Below are 21,245 nucleotides of genomic sequence, written 5' to 3'. Positions count from 1 at the left end.
GTGTTAATCTTTACATACAGCGAGCTAAGAATAATTATCCTAGTTCCATACTCTTTGTTGTCAAATATGGTTTTCCATCTCTGAGGTCACATTGATATGAAAAATCTCACCAATTTCCAAGGATTGAACAATTACACTGCCTCAATGATGTTCAATCTGTTCCTGTAATGGACAAAACATGTAGCATAAATCTATTGACATAACTAGATACAAATTCACCTCACCACAAAACGACTAAATTATTTTGGCACACGCAAACCTGTCAGATATTAAGATCAGTGAATTGATAGATTCAATTAAACAGATGAGTGAATGTCTTTACTTTTCAGAAATGTCATCTAGTGGAGGTGCCAAACTCTCTTCTGTTCCTGTGAAGTGGCCTCCTTCCACTGATTTCAGTTCATCTGATTGATGTTGGTTGCTCCTGGATTTCACCTGTTAGATAAGAGTACTACTTTGTTAAATGCCCAGTGCATTCAAAAACTTAATTTCCTGTGTTGTACTGTATATGTATTTCCACACTGAGATTGGAATAATACTGTGCAATTGTGAAAATTATGATAGTTGTTTGAAAAGACCACCTGAAATGTCTACTTGTTATGGTGGGATGTAGTTTTGGCCTGCCTGGTGAGATCGCCATGCTTTAAATTAGTTGATAAACTGATAAGAAAGAGTTCCAAACCTCTCTGCCAACAACATATAGTTTTCCCCTCCCCACCCAGACCACTCCCAGACAGTCCTAGCTAAATTCTTGCTTGAGAAATTACTCTTTGCTAAAAAGCCATTTTTGTTTATTTGTTACTATTTTCATTTAAAACAATCACAGTAACGTATTTAATTGTTACCCAGAAATGATTTCATATTTAAAAAAGGCTGTGTTGGACCTTAAAACACCAAGGAAACCCATGTTAACCCACAAACAAAGTAAAATTCCCTAACAAAAATACAAAAGAGAAGTCAAGGTAGCAGTTACTGGGAAAGTTACTGGGAAAGAAACACCCAGTGTCACAGACAAAACAACCATCAAAGACCAAAAAATGTACTTGCAATCAAAGAGATTGACAATTGCCAACAGTCAGGTTTTAAGTTGCAGGTCCTTAGTGTCAAAGAACAGCTCACCTTCCACACAAACAGAAATATGATGGCCGCAATAGGAATTACAAGTAGTGACAGGAGGCTTCTCTCCACTACTTCTGGCAGGAACCTCAGAGGCTCTTTCCCTGTAGGGACAGAAATGTTATCGAAAAGGTGCAAGCAAAGGAATCATACGAAATCGGACCATTCAAACCATTTGTATTTGAAAGCTGGCAAATAATTGTAATATATATATATATTTTTTATTTCACCTTTATTTAACTTCTTTGGGACTGGGGGGCAGTATTGAGTAGCTTGGATGAATAAGGTGCTCAGAGTAAACTGCCTGCTACTCAGGCCCAGTTGCTAATATATGCATATTATTAGTAGATTTGGATAGAAAACACTGAAGTTTCTAAAACCGTTTGAATTATGTCTGTGAGATAATAGATATATTATCACCTAATGTTGTGTTAGATCTTTTTATCAACTTAAGTTCTTATGAACACTACAAGTTTTGAACTTCTATTTGCAATTTATGACCTGTAGGACTCAATGATCTGAGCTCATACAACTCGTTTATGAGTTTAAAAAAGCATAATGTATCGATTAGTTTGACAATAACAAATACTTAGATGAAACATATTGTGCTATTTATCACAGACTTTGTGTCAAAGTTTAACAAGGACTCTCTCCTCCTCACCAGTGTCATGATCAAAGATATTATCAAGAGCCTCACATACAGTATATTGTTTGGTCATTGTGCTGCCACAGAATGAATTGTGAGCAAGGCCACAAAAAAAATTGTATATTATTTTTCAGAGAGAACTTGTAAATCGGTCAAAATCGACAGGAACACAGCAGGAGGGTTAATGGAGAGGTACTGGTGCCCATCCACCAAAGAAGACAAATAGTCGTTTTTAATTCTGGCATATGATAACCACCACATTATATTTTAGACGACTTAACAAGATCGAAACAGAGCTGACTCCTATGACCATATCATCATTGACCACTATCTGAATGGCGGCAGCGTAGCCTAGTGGTTAGAGCGTTGGACTAGTAACCAGACGGTTGCGAGTTCAAACCCCGAGCTGACAAGGTACAAATCTGTCGTTCTGCCCCTGAACAGGCAGTTAACCCACTGTTCCCAGGCCGTCATTGAAAATAAGAATGTGTTCTTAACTGACTTGCCTGGTTAAATAAAGGTAAAAAAATAAATAAAATATGAGCGAATGCAACAATGATGTAAGATAACATTTACACTTAAAAAAAAACACTTCAACATTTACCTGATGCGGGGTATTGTGTTGTTATTGTAGTTGCTGATGCCTTTGTTGTTGTTGGACAGGGAGGTGGATCGCATTCTTCTGGCAAATCTCTATTCGAACGGGCCGTGTTTAGAAAATCTTCAACAAACTGAAAATAGTGTCCTGTCTGCCATTTCTCATCTCTATAGTGGCACTCAAAATCAGATGTGATCACCTCCTATGGATAAAAAAAAGAAAAAATAATCTCAATGATGTGAAATTCAAAACATAAGCATGTTAGCTTTAACTTTCCCCCTCCCAATGGTGCTCTCATTTAGTGATGCAGCAAATATTTCAAAGAACACAGCTGGGCAGAGATGTTTGAGCCCAAAATTAAGACATATAGGACAAGGGGTACTTAACTATCCCTATTGGATTATGAGCGAAGTTAATATGAGTAATATGCTTTAACAATTTATTACATCTGCATTACGAATATATTTCTTCACTCTCATGAGACTACAAGAGATCCCCAGGTCCCTTTGTGAATACCTGATCTACCTGACAGATGACCCAGTCCTCACAAGACATTATTGCTGAGAACTCAGATGTGAGCTGATGTGGTCACTGGGATATTTTTGCTAAGAACTTTTGTAAACTTGTTTATTAATTTATTCTAGTCTCTTGTATTTCTCTATTTCATGTCAATGGGCCAGAAAGAATTGCATTAATGTATGTGTTATTGGCCAGCTCCACTAGAAGCAGCTAGGTAGTCATCCCAGTCAAAGCCTCTATCCAACAAGTCCTTAGCCAATTCCGTCTTCAATGTTTTGAAGCAGTTGACGCGTTCAACTAACCCATTGCACTATGGGTGGTATGCTTATTGCAATAATTGTAATTGGTAATGACATATTGGTATCATAAATATTATATGTACAGTAATGCACTTCAAAGGTGCATTTTTGAATAGCCTTAAACATGTGTCCTCATCAAGATAAACCTGTCATAGTAGCTATCGCAGTTACATTATTAGTATTAGAACCAAAGCACCAAACGTACCAAGTTCTTCATGTGATATCGCGTCTCTTTCAGCATTTCGATCAATATGCTGATATTATATTTGTTGGATGAAATGTTTCCAAACTTGTCTGCTAATCCTCGTAAACTGAGTTCCAAGTGGAAAACATTTAGCGTGACCCAACACATTCCACCCTGAAAAATAAAACAATAATCAGGACATAAGAATCATGGCTACTGGACAGTTTTGACATTTAGGCATCACAGACAATCAATTATATTTTCTAGGAAATACAAACATTTGAAGTTATAATCATAGTGTAATCATGCTATTGAGAAGAAAACAAAATCTTACCACTTCTTTTGGAATATATGTCACTGGAATCTTGTAATCTTTAGGTATATTTTGTTTCTGTTCAAAAACAGACAATATCAAAACATTTTACCAGAAATGTTTGTTACCAAACTACTGATTTACATTAATGCAAATTAGTGTTGCACAGTATATCAAAACATCTGTACTTTTTTGATGCTAGAGCATGAAAAACTGTTACTGTCGTCACTTTTCTCAAATGTGTCTCATGTCGTATACTGATTGAGAGGATCAAGTCTGCCTGTCAGTGCAGCCAATGTCCCCTTAGCACGAGCGCACCATTCATGCAACATGTTGGCTCCCCACTCATGCTGCACAAAAGTTAACACTTTAATAATGCAACAAGGCATGTTGAAATGTTGATACTGTTAATTACTTATTGTAAAACAATGTTCATACAGGCTAGAAAACCTTACCATACAAGATGATACCGGTAGCTTCCAGCTTTGTAGGCTAACTTTCCTTGCTAGCTTACAGATGAAGCTGAAATCTATTCACTATCCTAGTACTTTGTTTGTGATGCAAAATATGATGATTTCAAAGCTAATTGTCACCAAAAACGTTATTAATTCACTTAATCATCTCCATGCCAAAGATACTTTCCCCCTTCGTCTGTCACGTCTCTTCCCCCCGAACTAAACTAACTGTGTGGGCGTGTGACTCATGAATGACGTCATTACTGGGTTTAAAGAGACAGCGGGCACTTTTATAAAAGAAGAGATTGCTACTTCTATGAACATTTTGTTGATTGGTACAATAAAATAAGTCCCAAATGGAAGGGAAACAGATTGTCTGTAATCTGTAGCTATATGAAAGCAACGAAAACAAGCTCAAAACTCAATGAATGTACAATATGCATATATCCTATTGAATATATATATTGTATATATATGTATTGTGGATAGACCGCCTAGACTACATCTTGATTTCCCAGTTTATCAATAAAGATTTACTATTCAAATAAATGATTCCCATTATGTTATTTAGTTAGATTGGTAAAAACAAAGCAACATTAATTGTATAATTTATTCATTAATGCAAACATAGCTGGCCCTGAAACATGTTGACATCAAATTTAAAATGTAATGATATTGAACTCAAAAGATTCCCAACTATTGAAGAGAGCAGTAGCGGAATGTATCTGTCTGGATCAAGTGCCATTCTGTGACTTTGGCTAATACACCTGTTTTGCCGTGGTATCATGATGGTATCGAGTATTGCGATATTAAACCTGGTATCGGTATCGAAGTAAAAATTCCGGTTTCGTGACAACACTAATGCTAATGCAGGAAGTCCAACTGCATTACAATACCCATTAGGATAATAAGTGGTATTAGGAAACAATGACTGAATCTAAATGGATCAATGTATCAAAGTATAAAGTTCAAATTAATTGTGTGCAACTGGCATTGCAACAATGTTACGCATAAGCCTAATGGTTGATTTCGAAAGTATCCCTGGTTGAGAATAAAACTACATACTGGCAGTAACTGGATCGAGACAGCTAAATGCAATAAGAGCATTAGCCAAAGAGCTTTAATTTGCAGTTTTGGTGGCTTGAAGTAGTAAGTACTTCCGAGGACCTTACCAATAGTGAAATGCTTGTGATGTCATCTGTTACAGCATCTCCAAATTCACTTGAGTGAACTCCAAATGTGGTGCACACCAATAAATGGACACAGATGCGTATCCAAATCTGAAAACCAAGAAAGACAAACACACAACATCATGAGAAATGTCTACAGATAAATATTATATTAGCGTAACTAGCTGTTGCCTACAATTGAAGAGTTTCATTTCAAAATGCTATATATCCATTTTCAGAAATGTTGGTATATTAGCTTTTATTGTTTTAAAGACATTCTTAAATAGATTGGTGTGTTTTTTCACTATCTAATTATGGCATGGGGTTGTTAAATGACAGACCTACTGTATTTGTTAAAATCTGTCACTTGATGGTTACATTTCAGAGAATGTAAGGGGTGGGGAATGGCAGGGAAGTCAAACGCAGGAGAGCAGAACTAGGTAATAGCCGGAGCAGTTTAATTCCAAAACCAATGGCATCAAGAAAATAACAACTTGGGTACAAAACCAGACGCGAGCCAGTCAACATGTGCACAAGCACTTACAAACAAACAATACCACACAAAGACATTGGAGGAACAGAGGGTTAAATACACAACACGTAATGAGGGAATGAAAACCAGGTGTGTGGGAAAACAAGACAAAACAAATGGAAAGTGAATCGGCGATGGCTAGAAGACCGGTGACGTCGACCTCCAAACACCGCCCGAACAAGGAGAGGAACCGACTTCGGTAGAAGTCGTGACAGAGACAATCATGTATTTTTGGGGGGCAAAATGCTACTTTTCCACCTGACTCACTGATAATTGTTTTATAGAGAACAGTACAAATGATACATTTGTGACAAATATTATACTTTTTATAATTCAATACAGTAATATGAGATTTGTATGTAAAACATTTTACATTTGAGTAATTTAGTAGATGCTCTTATCCAGAGCAACTTACTGTAAGTGCATTCATCTTTAGATAATTGGGTAAGACATATCACAGTAAAATATACAGGATACCAACACTTAATTCCAGCTAAACAATGAATATATAGCGTTTTGCAAAAAAACACATTGTTATACACATCTAAAATCTATGAATAAAATATATGATAAACAATCATTTCTATAGAAAAAAAACATAAAAATGTGGATATAGCATTTTAAAATTAATGATTTAATTAGACATAATCCACTAAAGTGAATCCTTAGGCTGATCTTAGTTGATCTTAGTTGTCTGTCTACACCTCGCCCCTGGGGCATTTCCTCGCCCTTGGGGCATTCCCTCGCCCCTGTCACCCTTTCCCCCATGACAGTCTGAGCATGTTATGGGCAATTCCACAGTAACGAAATTACGCTTTGACCCAGTATTTTCACTTTTAAATGTATGCCAAAAAAACCTAATTGATTTTAAAGTTTAACAAACCATAAAACTCTTTGAACAAGGACTACTTTTAACAATCGCCACTGAAAAATGTACAAAAACTAATTTTGTGATATAAAGTTGCAGATGCAAACTTTGGTAAAGGAATTATGGTAAAATTTCCCTCAGGCGATTAACTGTTAAATATCTGCGCCGAATTAAGATTCAACGATGTCTGAAGAAAGAATGGTGTGTCAGCTGTGGCATGACACCTTGAGTTTGAAATAATCTCGCTAACACTTTATTTTAAGGGGTCCTTATTACAGTGCAATTACATGTGTAAATACACTCTAACAAGTATTGTAATTAATTTTAATACTTCAGTTACACTGTAATAACAACATGTAACTGGTGATAATTGCAGTCTGTAATTACAGGGGTGTAATAACAAATGCTTGTTACCATGCTTGTTAAATGTAAAACTGTTTCCGATACCATCCCAACGCACCATATTTCAGCGTTAGCCAATTGAAAACCGACCACCTCATTGAGACAACTCTGCAACAAAGGTCTGGCAAAAACGTGTTCAAACGGTTGACATATAAAAATACTTTAAATTATTAAATCATTTAATGTTAATTTGAAAATGGGTCAGCTATTTTAACCATCAATTACATTTTTGTAGACACATTAATAAACAGTTATGGTCAAATTGTGAGAGAGTCATTCGTGCTTGCCAAATCGTAACCCTATGAAGCTTGTTTGAATAATGGTTTATAAATGCACTTAAAAATGTCATCAGACACACTGTCGATCATGTAACCTTGCAAGGGTTTTTACTGTTGGAACATTCTCACTTTTGGATGGGATGCATTGGTGCAATTATTTATTTATCCAAGGAATTAAGGCATCATTTCAAGATCTGCCCATCTGCGCAACACGTTCGGAATAATGGCGACCTCGAACATGCCCAAGTGTTGAAACTGACTCCATGTAACAGTGTGTAAAGAACGGGATCGAGAAGGTCAGTGTGCAAATTCCAGACATGAAAGATTGCTTTAAAAAAACAAGGTGTTGTGTCAAATGTCAACACACGAGACAGAAAGTACATTTTCATGCAATTTGTTTAGCTTTTTTGGATACATTAATTCTTCCTTGACGTAGTAAGCTAGCGTTTGGTAGCTAACTGCAGCTAAATATCTATCAAACGTTAGCTAGTTTTTGTTGGGCCTACCAACTAGGCTAGCTATTTAGTTAAAGAATAGACTTTCCATGCAATCTGTTTTTTTGTTTGTTGTTCAGCTAGTATGCTAGGTAGCTAGTTTTACAACCTTCACTTGCTAGCTAGCTACTTAAAGTTTGGTTGCTAGTCACTAGCTAGCTAACGTTAGCTGGGCTCTTCCCTGAACCTTTTTCTAAGGGTATCTGGGTAGCTAGTTACTTGTGTCAACACAATTGTTGCTAGCTGGATAACGTGAGAACTAGCTAGCTATCTGCATAAACTACAGAAATCATGAGGATGATAACTAGGGGTAATGAATAGTGTCTATGCTAAATACCACAGATTCCCACAAGGTCTCAGACTCCAGGATGGGAAAATGCTTACAAGAAAGAAACAGATGAGGTCAGAGACAGAGTTTTCCATTCTTACTTGTAATGTTAAAAAGGGAAGAAAAAGACAATCCCATATTTCTAAATTAGCTAGCTATCTAGACTACTCACCATAATTTAGGCTAAAGATTTGAGTCACCACTAGAATAGTTGTTTTTTTGTGTTATATGCCTATATCTTTGTTTAATCTAATTAATACAAATGTTAATCTAACAATACAAATCTATATTATCTCATAAGATATGTAAGGTATTTTACGATGTTGCAATAAGGTTGACTAAAGTAGAAGCTCATCTTTTGTTTGTAGGTATTTTCACTTGGTAATGAGTTATAAATAAGTAATTATATAGATAATGATCATAGCTCACTATAAAGTTATACTTACTTTAAAATAGCTAAATCCTGTGTAACCAGCAACAATCTTGTACTTATTCCGATATTACAGATATGTTCTCCGTGGTATATTACTGTGTATATTTTCTTACTTGGACGGTGCATTCAGAAGCTGACGATTGTCAGAAAAGGTAACGTACTTTGTAGGTACATAATAATTCAAAGTAAGTACCCCTCAAGATATCCTCAATTTTAACAAGCTAAATCCTGTGTAACACCTATTAATTGCATTGTACTTATACAGATATTACATGTACTCTGGTGTACTAGAGTGTTTATCCTCCCACTTGGATGGCGCTTCCGGAAGTCTTAAAATAAGGGCCAGGTTTTCAGGCTATATAAGTACACATGAATTACAAGTAAGTACCATTCAAGATGCACTTCATTTTAAATAGCTAAATCATGTGTAACTGCATGCACTTATGCAGATATTACTGTACTCTGTGGTATCCCTCCAGGACACCTACACCACCCGATGCTACAGGAAGGCCATAAAGATCATCAAGGACATCAACCACCCGAGCCACTGCCTGTTCACCCCGCTGCCATCCAGAAGGCGAGGTCAGTACAGGTGCATCAAAGCTGGGACCGAGAGACTGAAAAACAGCTTCTATCTCAAGGCCATCAGACTGTTAAACAGCCACCACTAACATTGAGTGGCTACTGCCAACACACTGTCAATGACACTGACTCTACTCCAGCCACTTTAATCATGGGAATTGATGGGAAATGATGTAAATATATCACTAGCCACTTTAAACAATGCTACCTTATATAATGTTACTTACCCTACATTGTTCATCTCATATGCATACGTTGATACTGTACTCTATATCATCGACTGCATCCTTATGTAATACATGTATCACTAGCCACTTTAACTATGCCACTTGGTTTACATACTTATCTCATATGTATATACTGTACTCGATATCATCTACTGTATCTTGCCTATGCTGCTCTGTACCATCACTCATTCATATATCCTTATGTACATATTCTTTATCCCCTTACACTGTGTATGACAGTAGTTTTTTTTGGAATTGTTAGTTAGATTACTTGCTCATTATTACTGCATTGTCGGAACTAGAAGCACAAGCATTTCGCTACACTCGCATTAACATCTGCTAACCATGTGTATGTGACAAATAAAATTTGATTTGATTTGATTTGATTTATACTTGTGGGTTTATCCTCTCACTTGGATGGCAAGGAGGTTCAGGTTGTCATAACGGGTAACGTACACGTTAATTATAAGTTATCATTTTATTCTAAACTGGGATGACAACCGTATGGTAGACCCCAGTCAGTGAGGTTGACCTCTATCTGTAAACTCAACCAAGTTAAACACAGATGTTACACTCTTTTGGGGCAAGTGCTAATAACAACGAGTGGAGATTTTGAATAGTGCGCATTCACGGGTAGGTAATTAGAGTTTATCGAGCCTCTAACCTTTGCAATCTCTGACACCCAGCACATCTGTCCACAAGAGATTTACAACCTTGTGACAGGCATTACTGAATCAGATGCAGCTGAGAAGAAACTAAAGACTAAATTGGTGAATTTAGTGGAAACTTGCCCATTTGTAACAAGCATTAGTTACACCTCTGTAATAACAGACTGCAATTACCACCACTTACATGTTGATATTACAGTGTAACGATAAGTTATAATTAACTTCATGTTAGTGAAATTACATGTGTAATTACACTGTAATAAGGACCCATTCAAATGAAGTGCTCCCAAAATCTATTTTGGTTAATGAACTACCGTAAGTGAAGTGGATTTACACCCTGGGTCCCTGATCTGTTCTACACAGTAATGTATAATTATGGATATTAAATGTCATTTTCCTCATTTTTGATACCGATTTTTGGGTAATTCCGTTACCAAATTGGTAACATAATTCCGAGATTGAATCACTGAATAATTCATAAACAAAATTGTTATCAGGAAAAACACTAACTAACTGGTAGGTCTGCCTTTACGTGTTACTTCAGTGAACTTTCATTATCCTCCCTCCTGAGGGAGAGAAATTAGACAATATCTTAAAGATATGTGAGTTTTTGGTCATGGACTTACAAGACAATTTCTCAAAAATGAAAGATAAATGTTTACATTAGTTGGTAGGGGTCTTTACGTCAACATTATTGTAATTTTATGTATTTCTGATACCTTAAGACTTTCTGGTAGATGTTTTCTAAAATGTATGCACACATGACTGTAATTGCTTTGGATTAAGGCGCCTACTAAATGGCATTTATTATTATTATATATTCAGACCCCTTTTCCATCTGTTTATCCAGAAATCAAAGTCTTAACCTATGGCACTTTTTTTACATGGAAAATGTTTGAAACATGTATCTATGCCATTTCCCAAAACTATAGACTCTTAGCTTTCATTTGACATGCTCCTATGAACTTCCGATGTTGGTGCTCATGGGTCCTTTTCGATGGAAATTCCCTTATGCAACAGACCGACCTGACCCACACCTTACCCCCTCATAGCCCAGATAAAAACCCAATATTAGGAAGGTGTTCTGAATGTTTTGAACATTGTGTATATTATCAAGGGGCGGTTGCACCAGTTGGTTGTAAGTGGGTCATAACTCTACATCCAACGTAAAATGCACTCAATGCCAGACCTACAAATTTGACTTGTGGCAACACCTGGGTCTAGAGGTATGACTGGGCGTAGATTATATGCCTAGTAGAGAGCAGGACTAGGTTTTCAAATTGGGACTATCGTCGTCATGATACGCACAGAAAATAATAGGAATCTATATTTTCAAAAGGATGTGAGTCTCGTGTTCATATTTCACAACCTCCATAGTTTTTGAGTTGCCTATGAGTCGATAGCAAAAAAATACACCTGATTTATTCTACATTATAGCATTCTGCCCTTTTCTGATCAGTGATAGATTAGCAAACAAATAGATTAGCTACCACCACTATTTATTAGACCAGCCAGAGATAAAATAACCGCATATATGCTACAGACGGAGATTCAGTAAAACCAAATCAAATTGATTGATTATCCGACAAGTCAAGGGCTTTTGGTTGGGATAAAGGCTACTACGCGTGTGAAGAGCAAAATAATCAACTTGTAGCAAAGTCTTCTGACCAGTGCTAAACAAGGTAGACTAAAGATTATGATCATGAGCACTCACCTCAATATAGCTAATTGTAACCAAATATCCAAGCAGAGATTCAGTGAAAAACATTTGACATATCAAGATGAGTCCCCACACTTGTCTCAATCAATCAAAAAACGGTGGTGAAATGATACACTACATGACCAAAAGTATGTGGAAACCTGCTCGTCAAACATCTCATTCCAAAATCATGGCATTGATATGGAGTTGGTCCCCCCTTTTATGCTACAACAGCCTCCACATGTCTGGGAAGGCTTTCCACTAGATGTTGGAACATTGCTGTGGGGACTTGCTTCCATTCAGCCACAAGAGCATTGGTGAAGTCGGGCACTGATGTTGGGCGATTAGGCCTGGCTCGCAGTCGGCATTCCAATTCATCCCAAAGGTGTTCGATGGGGTTGAGGTCAGGGATCTGTGCAGACGAGTCAAGTTCTTCCACACTGATCTCAACAAACCATTTCTGTATGGACCTCGCTTTGTGCACAGGGGCATTGTTATACTGAACCAGAAAAGAGCCTTCCCCAAATTGTTGCCATAAAGTTGGATGCACAGAACCGTCTAGAATGTCATTGTATGCTGTAGCATTAAGATCTCCCTCCACTGGAACTAAGGGGCCTAGCCCGAACCATGAAAAACCTCCCCAGACCATTATTCCTCCTCCACAAACGTTACAGTTGGCACTATACATTGGAGCAGGTAGCGTTCTCCTGGCATCTGCCAAACCCAGATTTGTCCGTTGGACCGCCAGATGGTGAAGCGTGATTCATCATTCCAGAGAATGTGTTTCCACTGCTCCAGAGTCCAGTGTACACCACTCCAGCCGACTCTTGGCATTGCGCAAGCTGATCTTCGGCATGTGTGTGGCTGCCTGGCCATGGAAACCCATTTCATGAAGCTTCTGATGAAGAGTTCTTGTGCTGACATTGCTTCCAGAAGCAGTTTGGAACTTGGTAGTGAGTGTTGCAACCGAAAACAGCAGATTTTAATGCGCTACGTGCTTCAGCACTCAGTAGTCCCGTTTTATGAGCTTGTGTGGCCTACCACTTCGCAGCTGAGCTGTTGTTGCTCATAGATGTTTCCACTTCACAATAACAGCACTTACAGTTGACCGGGGGAGCTCTAGTAGGGAAGAAAATGTATGAACTGAATTCTTGGAAAGGTAGCATCCTATGACGGTGCCGCGTTGAATGTCACTGAGCTCTTCAGTAAGGCCATTCTGCTGCCAATGTTTGAGAATGCATGGTTGTGTGCTCGATTTAATACACCTGTCAGCAACGGGTGTGGCTGAAATAGCCGAATCCACTAATTTGAAGGGTTGTCCACATACTTTTGTATATAGTGTAGTTGGACACACACGGCTATTGCTTTAAATGATTTAAGACAGTTGGATGACTTTGGGAGTTTCGGTAAGCAACAATTTGATACATGCTTTCAATTGCATTAACCTACTTTATTCCAATATGTTCGCCATTCAGTGATATTCGTACTCCCAGTAATTATTTATTGATCCATCCAGTTGTAGTTAAGAAAACGTGCATGCATAGTGGTGGGCTTTGCAAAGTGATGGGCGAAGTGACAGCATCGCAAAGTTTAGAAATTCCACAAGGATGGTATGAATGTGCATTGCTTATGCCAGACTTAGCAACCATTAGTCTCAGTTTGATTGTTGCAACAGGTGTAAATTCTGATCCCGAAGTCGGACATAGCTACGCCCGACCTAGCATTTAAGACCAACTTATTTACACTGATGTGCTATTAGCAAAAAGCATTATCACCTGTAACCCAACTGATGAAGCATAGTGCCTATAAAATGTACACAGGCAAAAGCATGGGGTTTATACAACTGCATTTACCCCATTGGACACAAAATCCTGATTGTTATTATTAATAATTTTATCATACAGATGAATATATAAATAATAATCAAATGTTTATGTTGTTTATATTACAAAGTATGTTATTGCCCTTTTAAGGACATTGCCCCTTTAAGAGCTCTGTTAGTAGCTACACCTAAGCCATGCTTGAAACTCCATGCTACACAAGCAGATGAAGGAGTAGAGAAATAAATGTGGTAGCAATAAACTGTTATCCCTCTTTTTTTTAAACAAAGGACAAAACTATTTTCAAAAGGTAAAGTCCCAGGTTTAACCTGCTAGGTAAAGTCCCCCCTTATCTCAGCTCGCTGGTCACCATAGCAGCACCCACCTGTAGCACGCACCCACCTGTAGCACGTACCAATTCTTCCTTTGGCCGCCTGTCCTTTCAGTTCTCTGCTGCCAATGACTGGAACAAACTACAAAAATCTCTGAAACTGGAAACACTTCTCCCTCACTAGCTTTAAGCAGCTCACAGATTACTGCACCTGTACATAGCCCATCTATAATTTAGCCCAAACAACAACCTCTTTCCCTACTGTATTTATTTATTTATTTAGCTCATTTGCACCCCATTATTTTGATCTCTACTTTGCACATTCTTCCACTGCAAATCAACCATTCCAGTGTTTTACTTGCTATATTGTATTTACTTCGCCACCATGGCCTTTTTTGCCTTTACCTCCCTTATCTCAGCTCACTTGCTCACATTGTATATAGACTTATTTTTCTACTGTATTATTGACTGTATGTTTGTTTTACTCCATGTGTAACTCTGTGTTGTTGTATGTGTCGAACTGCTTTGCTTTATCTTGGCCAGGTAGCAATTGTAAATGAGAACTTGTCTCAACTTGCCTACCTGGTTAAATAAAGGTTAGATAAATAAATAAATAAAATAATAAAAAATCCACAATCAGGCATGTCAGTTCAGTGCACACAGGGTAACAGAGAAAATACAATATTTGAGAATACATATTTCGTAGAAAAGACATGCTTCTGTCTGGAGATTTTATTGTGGATCTACAATGATCTCAAAAACAATCTCTCCACAATCCATATGAGGAAAATCTGTTGCAGTGACGGAGAACTTTATGCTTCAAACAAAGGAAATACAACCCAGGTGTTGTGGTCCTTATTTTACAATTAGCTATACCACAATTGAGCAAAAGTTCAAACTACTTTGGTGTAGCACTTGGTCTTAAAAAAGTGTCACGTGAGGCAGGAAAATGCCAGGCCCTGGTGGAACAGATGCCTGGGGACTATACACAGTGGCAAACTGTCACTGGTAAGATTAGGAAATGGATATAATAGCATCATACAGTGGCTTTGACATCTGGCTTTGGATAAACTGAGAGAACACAATGGTGTCAGAGTCTTGTGAGCAATGTTATGAGGGCTACTTAAGAGACTCAGCATGAATTGAGATTCTGTTTGTATCACAAAAAAATCAGATTGGAATGAAAAATTATCAAGACATTATAATAGTTCAGGGAACAATATTAATGATGTAAGTCTTGCAAAAAAGGCCCCTTAGGGCAAATCATGTTAAATTGTTAATTATAGACTTTAGAAGCATTTTTATAAACCTTGAATACACTACAAGTTCGCATTTCCAGCTGTGCATTTACTGCAACAGGGTTATCAAATTAAGATCCACCATCTGAAAATGATTGGAATTTGTTTCCGGTAACTGCTGGGGTGAAGTGATCTTATCTGTAATTTGCATATTCTGGAGAACATTCCTGAAATATGATAAATCAGTAGTTTAGAGATGGTAAAGTTATGTTATCACTCAAAAGTTATACCGATTCAAGTTTACTGTAAAAACAAGGTAGTTACATATGATATAGTTGTTATTAACCAAGAAACTTAATGTAAATTAAAATCCAGTAGTGTATAACCTTTATAATTACTATGTAGTTACAATGTAACAACTTTTTCAGACACTACCCTAACTAGGTCAAATTAGGAGACAGGAGAGCACTAGGTATAACAATCTTTACCAACCCACTCTGTAATTACAATATTGTTACAAGTGAATATATAAATATAAATATATTGACAATGTACTTACCCAGGAGCAAGCAACATAATGTAAAGTGAAGTGCCATTTTGTATTACTTGTAGTTACAATGTAACAACCTTTGCAGGCAACAGGCTAACCAGGAGAAAAATAACATTTTCCCGTTTGACTTTTCTAATATGGATTTGAAAAATATTCATATTCAAACTATTAAAATTCAAAGCAATAACTATTATTAAAACGTAATAACTAGTTAGTAAAACATATGCACACAGGTTTGTAAAGCAAGCTATCATTTCCCCTCTTTTCACTAATAGTAGGTAACAGCTAGCTAAGCACTGGCACAATGTCAACACGTTTTCCAACACTGTCACTGGTTTAATCAGGAAGTGCATAGAGGATGTTGTCCCTACAGTGACAATTAGAACATATCCAATCCAAAGAATGTGGATGAATGGCAGCATACACGCAAAACTGAAAGCGTGAACCACCACATTTAACTCCGGTACGTTGACTGGGAACATGGACAGGTACAAACAGACCATCCATGACCTCTAAGTCAATCAGAGACAAAAATACATCATAGGGAAAAATTCAATGGCTCAGACACAAGACGCATGTGGCAGGGATTCCAGACAATCACGGATTATCAAGGGAAAACTAGCCACGTCCCAGACAGACATCGACGCCTCACTCTCAGGAAAACACACCGCTGTCTTGGCTGTAACCGACATGAGTTGGACTTTCAAGTGTGTTAACCCTCGCAAGGCTGCCAGGATGGACGGCATTCCAAGCCGCATCCTCAGTGCATGCGCAGACTAGCTGGCTGGAGTGTTTAAAGACATTTTAAACCTCACCCTATCCCAGTCTGTTGTCCCCACTTGCTTCAAGATGTCCACCTTTGATTGTTCATGTAACCAAGCAAGCTAAGGTAACTGAACTAAATGACTATCGACCTGTAGCACTCACCTCTGTCAAGATAAAGTGCTTTGAGAGGCTGGTCAATGACCATATCCCCTCCACCTTGCCCGACACACTAGACCAGGGGTATTCAACTCTTATACTATGAGGTCCAGAGCCTGCTGGTTTTCTGTTCTACCTGATAATTAATTGCACCCACCAGTCCCTGATTAGAGGGGAACAATTAAAAACGCAGCGGAACTGTCTTTGTGGTCCAGAGTTGAGTTTGAGGACCCTAGACCCACTACAGTTTGCATACCGCCCCAACAGCTCCACGAACAACACAATTCCTGTTGCACTGCACACCACCCTATCCCGCCTGGACAAGAGGAATGCCTATGTGAGAATGTTGTTCATCGACACCAGCTCTGCTTTGAACACCATAGTGCCCCCAAGATTGTCACTAAGCTCAGGGCCCTGGGTCTGAAACCCTCCCTCTGCAACTGGGTGTTAGACTACCTGATGGGCCGACTTCAAGTGGTGAGGGTAGCCAACAACACCTCCGCCACTCTTAATCTAAATGCGGAGGATCTGAAATGGTCCCACCACACTGACACCATGGTGAAGGTGCAACAGCGCCTCTACAACCTCAGATGCCTAAACAAAAAAGCCCCTAAAACCCCCAAACTTCTATGGATGCACCATTGAGAGCATTCTGTTGGGCTGCATCCCTGCCCGATGCGGAATCTACACCGCCGTCAACCAAATGGCTCTCCACAGGGTGGTGCGTTCAGCCCAACGCATCACCGGGGGCAGGCTTCCTGCCCTCCAGGACACTTACCGAACTTGGTGTCAAAGGAACCTCAGGCACCAAAGTCACAGTCTGTTCACTCTCCTACCATCTAGCGGAAAGAGACAGTACAGCTGCATCAAAGTCAAAAGACTGAAAAACAACTTCTATCTCCAGGCCATCAGACTGTTGCACAGCCACCATGTCATCTCCTGTAATAAGTGAGAGTATTAAGTAGAGGCAAAGATGAAGAAGGGGAAGAGACCGGTTAAATAAGGCTGTTTAAGCCTCGAGACAATTGAGACATGGATTGTGTATGTGTGTCATTCAGAGGGTGAATGGGCAAGACAAAATATTTAATTGCCTTTGAATGGGATATGGTAGTAGGTACCTGGCGAACCGGTTGAGTGTGTCAAGAACCGCAACGCTGTTGGGTTTTTCAATCTCAACAGTTTCCCGTGTGTATCAAGCATTGGAGTCAACATGGGCCAGCATCCCTGTGGAGCGCTTTCAACAACTTGTAGAGTCCATGCCTGGAAGAATTGGGTCTGTTCCGAGGGCAAAAGGGTCTGCAAATCAATATCAGGAATGTAATTCAGACCTCTTGACCTTTTCCCAAATAATTTTTACATTGCAGCCTTTTTATAAAATGGATTATATCGTTTTCTCCCTCATCAATCTACACACAATAGCACATAATGACAAAGCAAAAACGGGTATCATTCTTTTGCAAATGTATCAACAACCCCCACCCCCAGAAATATCACATTTACTTAGGTATTCAGACCCTTTACTAAGTACTTTGTTGAAACACATTTGGCAGTGATTAAAGCCTCAAGTCTTCTTGGGTATGACGCTACAAGCTTGGCACACCTGTATTTGGGGAGTTTCCCTCATTCTTCTCTGCAGATCTTTCAAGCTTTGTCAGGTTGGATGGGGAATGTCGCTGCACAGCTATTTTCAGGTCTCTTAAGAGATGTTCCATCGGGTTCAAGTCTGGGATCTGGCTGGGCCACTCAAGGACCTTCAGAGACTTGTCCCGAAGCCACTTCTGCGTTGTCTTGGCTGTGTGCTTAGGGTCGTTGTCCTGATGGAAGGTGAACTTTTGCCCCAGTCTGAGGCCCTGAGTGCTCTCAAGCAGATTTTCATCAAGGATCTCTGTACTTTGCTCCCTTTTTCTCGATCCTGACTAATCTCCCTGTCCCTGCCGCTGAAAAACATTCCCATAAGTATGGTGCCAGGTTTCCTCCAGACTTGACGCTTGGTATTCAGGCCAAATAGTTAGATCTTGGTTTCATAGATGAGAGAATCTTCTTTCTCATGGTCTGAGAGTCTTTAAGCGCCTTTTGGAAAACTCCAAGCGGGCTGTCATGTGCCTTTTACTGAGGAGTGGCTTCTGTCTGGCTACTCTACCATAAAGGCTTGATTGGTGGATTGCTGCAGAGATGGTTGTCCTTCTGGAAGGTTCTCCCATCTCCACAGAGGGACTCTGGAGCTCTGTCAGAGTGACAATCAGGTTCTTTGTCACCTCCCCGATCAAGGCTTGTCTCCCCCGATTGGTCAAGAATGATGGATGCAAATGTGTTCTTGTGGACCTCACCTCGAAACTTCTTCCATTAAAGAACGATGGAGGCCACTGTATTCTTCAATGCTGCAGAAATGTTTTGGTACCCTTCCCCAGATCTGTGCCTCAACAATCCTATCTCGGAGCTCTACAGACAATTCCTTCGACCTCATGGCTTGGTTTTTGCTCTGACATGCACTGTCAACTGTGGGACCTTACATAGACAGATGTGTGCCTTTCCAAATCATGTCCAATCAATAAAATGTTCCCCAGGTGGACTCCAGTCAAGTCGTAGAAACATCTCAAGGAAGATCAATGGAAACAGGATGCACCTGATCTCAATTTCAAATCTCATAGCAAAGGGTCTGAATACGTATGTAAATAAGGTATCTGTTTATTTTAAATACATTTGCAAAAATGTATAATAACATGTTTCAGCTTTGTCATTATGGGGTATAGTGTGTAGATTGATGAGGTAATAAGGTATTCAATCCATTTTAGAATAAGGCTGTAACGTAACAAAATGTGGAAAAAGGCAATACTTTCCGAATGCAGTTTGGGGTCACTTAGAAATGTCCTTGTTTGTCCTTGTTTCATATATACAATGGAGACATTAATGTTGTAAATGACTATTGTAGCTGGAAACGGCTGATTTTTTAAATGGAATATCTACATAGGCGTACAGAGACCCATTATCAGCAAACATCACTCCTGTGTTCCAATGGCACGTTGTGTTAGCTAATCAAAGTTTATCATTTTAAAAAGGTGAATTGATCACTCGAAAACCCTTTTGCAATAATGTTAGCACAGCTGAAATCTGTTGTTCTGATTAAAGAAGCAATAAAACTGGCCTTCTTCAGACTAGTTGAGTATCTGGAGCATCAGCATTTGTGGGTTCGATTACAGGCTCAAAATATCCAGAAACAAATAACTTTCTTCTGAAACGTCAGTCTATTGTTGTTCTGAGAAATGAAGGCCATTCCACATGAGAAATTGCTAAGAAACTGAAGATCTTGTACAACACTGTGTACTACTCCCCTCACAGAACAGCGCAAACTGGTTCTGACCAGAATAGAAAGAGGAGTGGGAGGCCCTGGTGCACAACAGATCAAGAGGACAAGTACATTAGAGAAACAGATGCCTCACAAGTCCTCAACTGGCAGTTTCATTAAATAGTACCCGCAAAACACCAGTCTCAACATCAACATTGAAGAGGTGACTCCGGGATGCTGGCCTTCTAGACAGAGTTGCAAAGAAAGAGCCATTTCTCAGACTGGCCAATAAAAAGAAAAGATTAAGATGGGCAAAAGAACACAGACACTGGACAGAGGAACTGTGAAGTGGCATCCCGGAGTTGCCACTTCACTGTTGACGTTGAGACTGGTGTTTTGTGGGTAGTATATACAGTGGGGAGAACAAGTATTTTATACACTGCCGATTTTGCAGGTTGCAATAAAATGCAAATTAATTACTTACAAATCATACAATGTGGTTTTCTGGATTTTTGTTTTAGATTCCGTCTCTCACAGTTGAAGTGTACCTATGATAAAAATTACAGACCTCTACGTGCTTTGTAAGTGGGAAAACCTGCAAAATCGGCAGCGTATCAAATACTTGTTCTCCCCACTGTGTGTGTGTGTATATATATATATATATATATATATATTTTTTTTTACACATATTTAACCTTTTTTTGTGTATGCATAAAACTACCTTAATTCTTCCATATAAAAAATAACAGTACCGTTCACCTTTATATGAGTCCCGTGACACTTATGGGGCTTGTAGAGTAAAAAGGAGAACACTATCGTGTTCATGAGTCTCATAATTCCATAGAGGGGTCAAAACAGTCGGACGCTAAAGACATTCGTGAGAAGACAGATTTTCCAGATGTCTCATGGTCTAACAAACACCGCCCTAGCTCTGTCATCTTTAACCTCCAATGCAAAAAAGACACATCTCTAGCTTAAACTGACAGATTTTGAAGGGGATTTTTGCATTGTGTTACTTAAATTGACACACCAGTGCTTGATCAAAATGAAAACAAGGTAAATTGGGAAGTAATAGTAATTGGAGATTAAATTAAATTTTTTAACAAATCGAACACACATTTTCATAAAGAACTTAAATGAATGCTTCCTTGTTTGCTTCAGTAAGTCAAAGCACATTTTAGTAGAAAAAGAACATAGCCAGGTTTCTGCAGTGCAGGTTTGATTGAACTCCAGACTAACATTAAAATAGAGGCACACTTTTCTAGTTCTTAAAAGGCCTGTGTTCATGCTTT

At 38.7% G+C, this 21,245-nt stretch overlaps 1 protein-coding gene across 2 annotated transcripts in view; it reads right to left on the bottom strand.

Annotated features, from left to right (window-relative positions):
* LOC112252657 (kit ligand) overlaps positions 1 to 21,245 on the bottom strand; it is a 38,373-nt gene that overhangs the window by 2,426 nt on the left and 14,702 nt on the right. Inside the window, exons 2-8 of one of the 2 annotated variants that reach the window (XM_024424095.2) lie at positions 5,303 to 5,410; positions 3,697 to 3,753; positions 3,384 to 3,536; positions 2,367 to 2,562; positions 1,120 to 1,220; positions 323 to 435; positions 111 to 162 (exon numbers count right to left, since the gene is read on the bottom strand). In XM_024424095.2, coding sequence (XP_024279863.1) covers positions 132 to 162; positions 323 to 435; positions 1,120 to 1,220; positions 2,367 to 2,562; positions 3,384 to 3,536; positions 3,697 to 3,753; positions 5,303 to 5,410 — 759 coding nt within the window. In that variant the 3' untranslated portion in view covers positions 111 to 131. Of the gene's footprint in view, positions 1 to 110; positions 163 to 322; positions 436 to 1,119; positions 1,221 to 2,366; positions 2,563 to 3,383; positions 3,537 to 3,696; positions 3,754 to 4,130; positions 4,369 to 5,302; positions 5,411 to 21,245 lie in introns of those variants that run through there. The other variant, XM_024424096.2, reaches the window with a different exon arrangement.

Source organism: Oncorhynchus tshawytscha, linkage group LG06, assembly GCF_018296145.1.
Source record: "Oncorhynchus tshawytscha isolate Ot180627B linkage group LG06, Otsh_v2.0, whole genome shotgun sequence".
Taxonomy (NCBI): domain Eukaryota; kingdom Metazoa; phylum Chordata; class Actinopteri; order Salmoniformes; family Salmonidae; genus Oncorhynchus; species Oncorhynchus tshawytscha.
The sequence above is the reverse complement of the archived record's forward strand: the minus strand, read 5'-3'. Positions and strand labels throughout refer to the sequence as shown.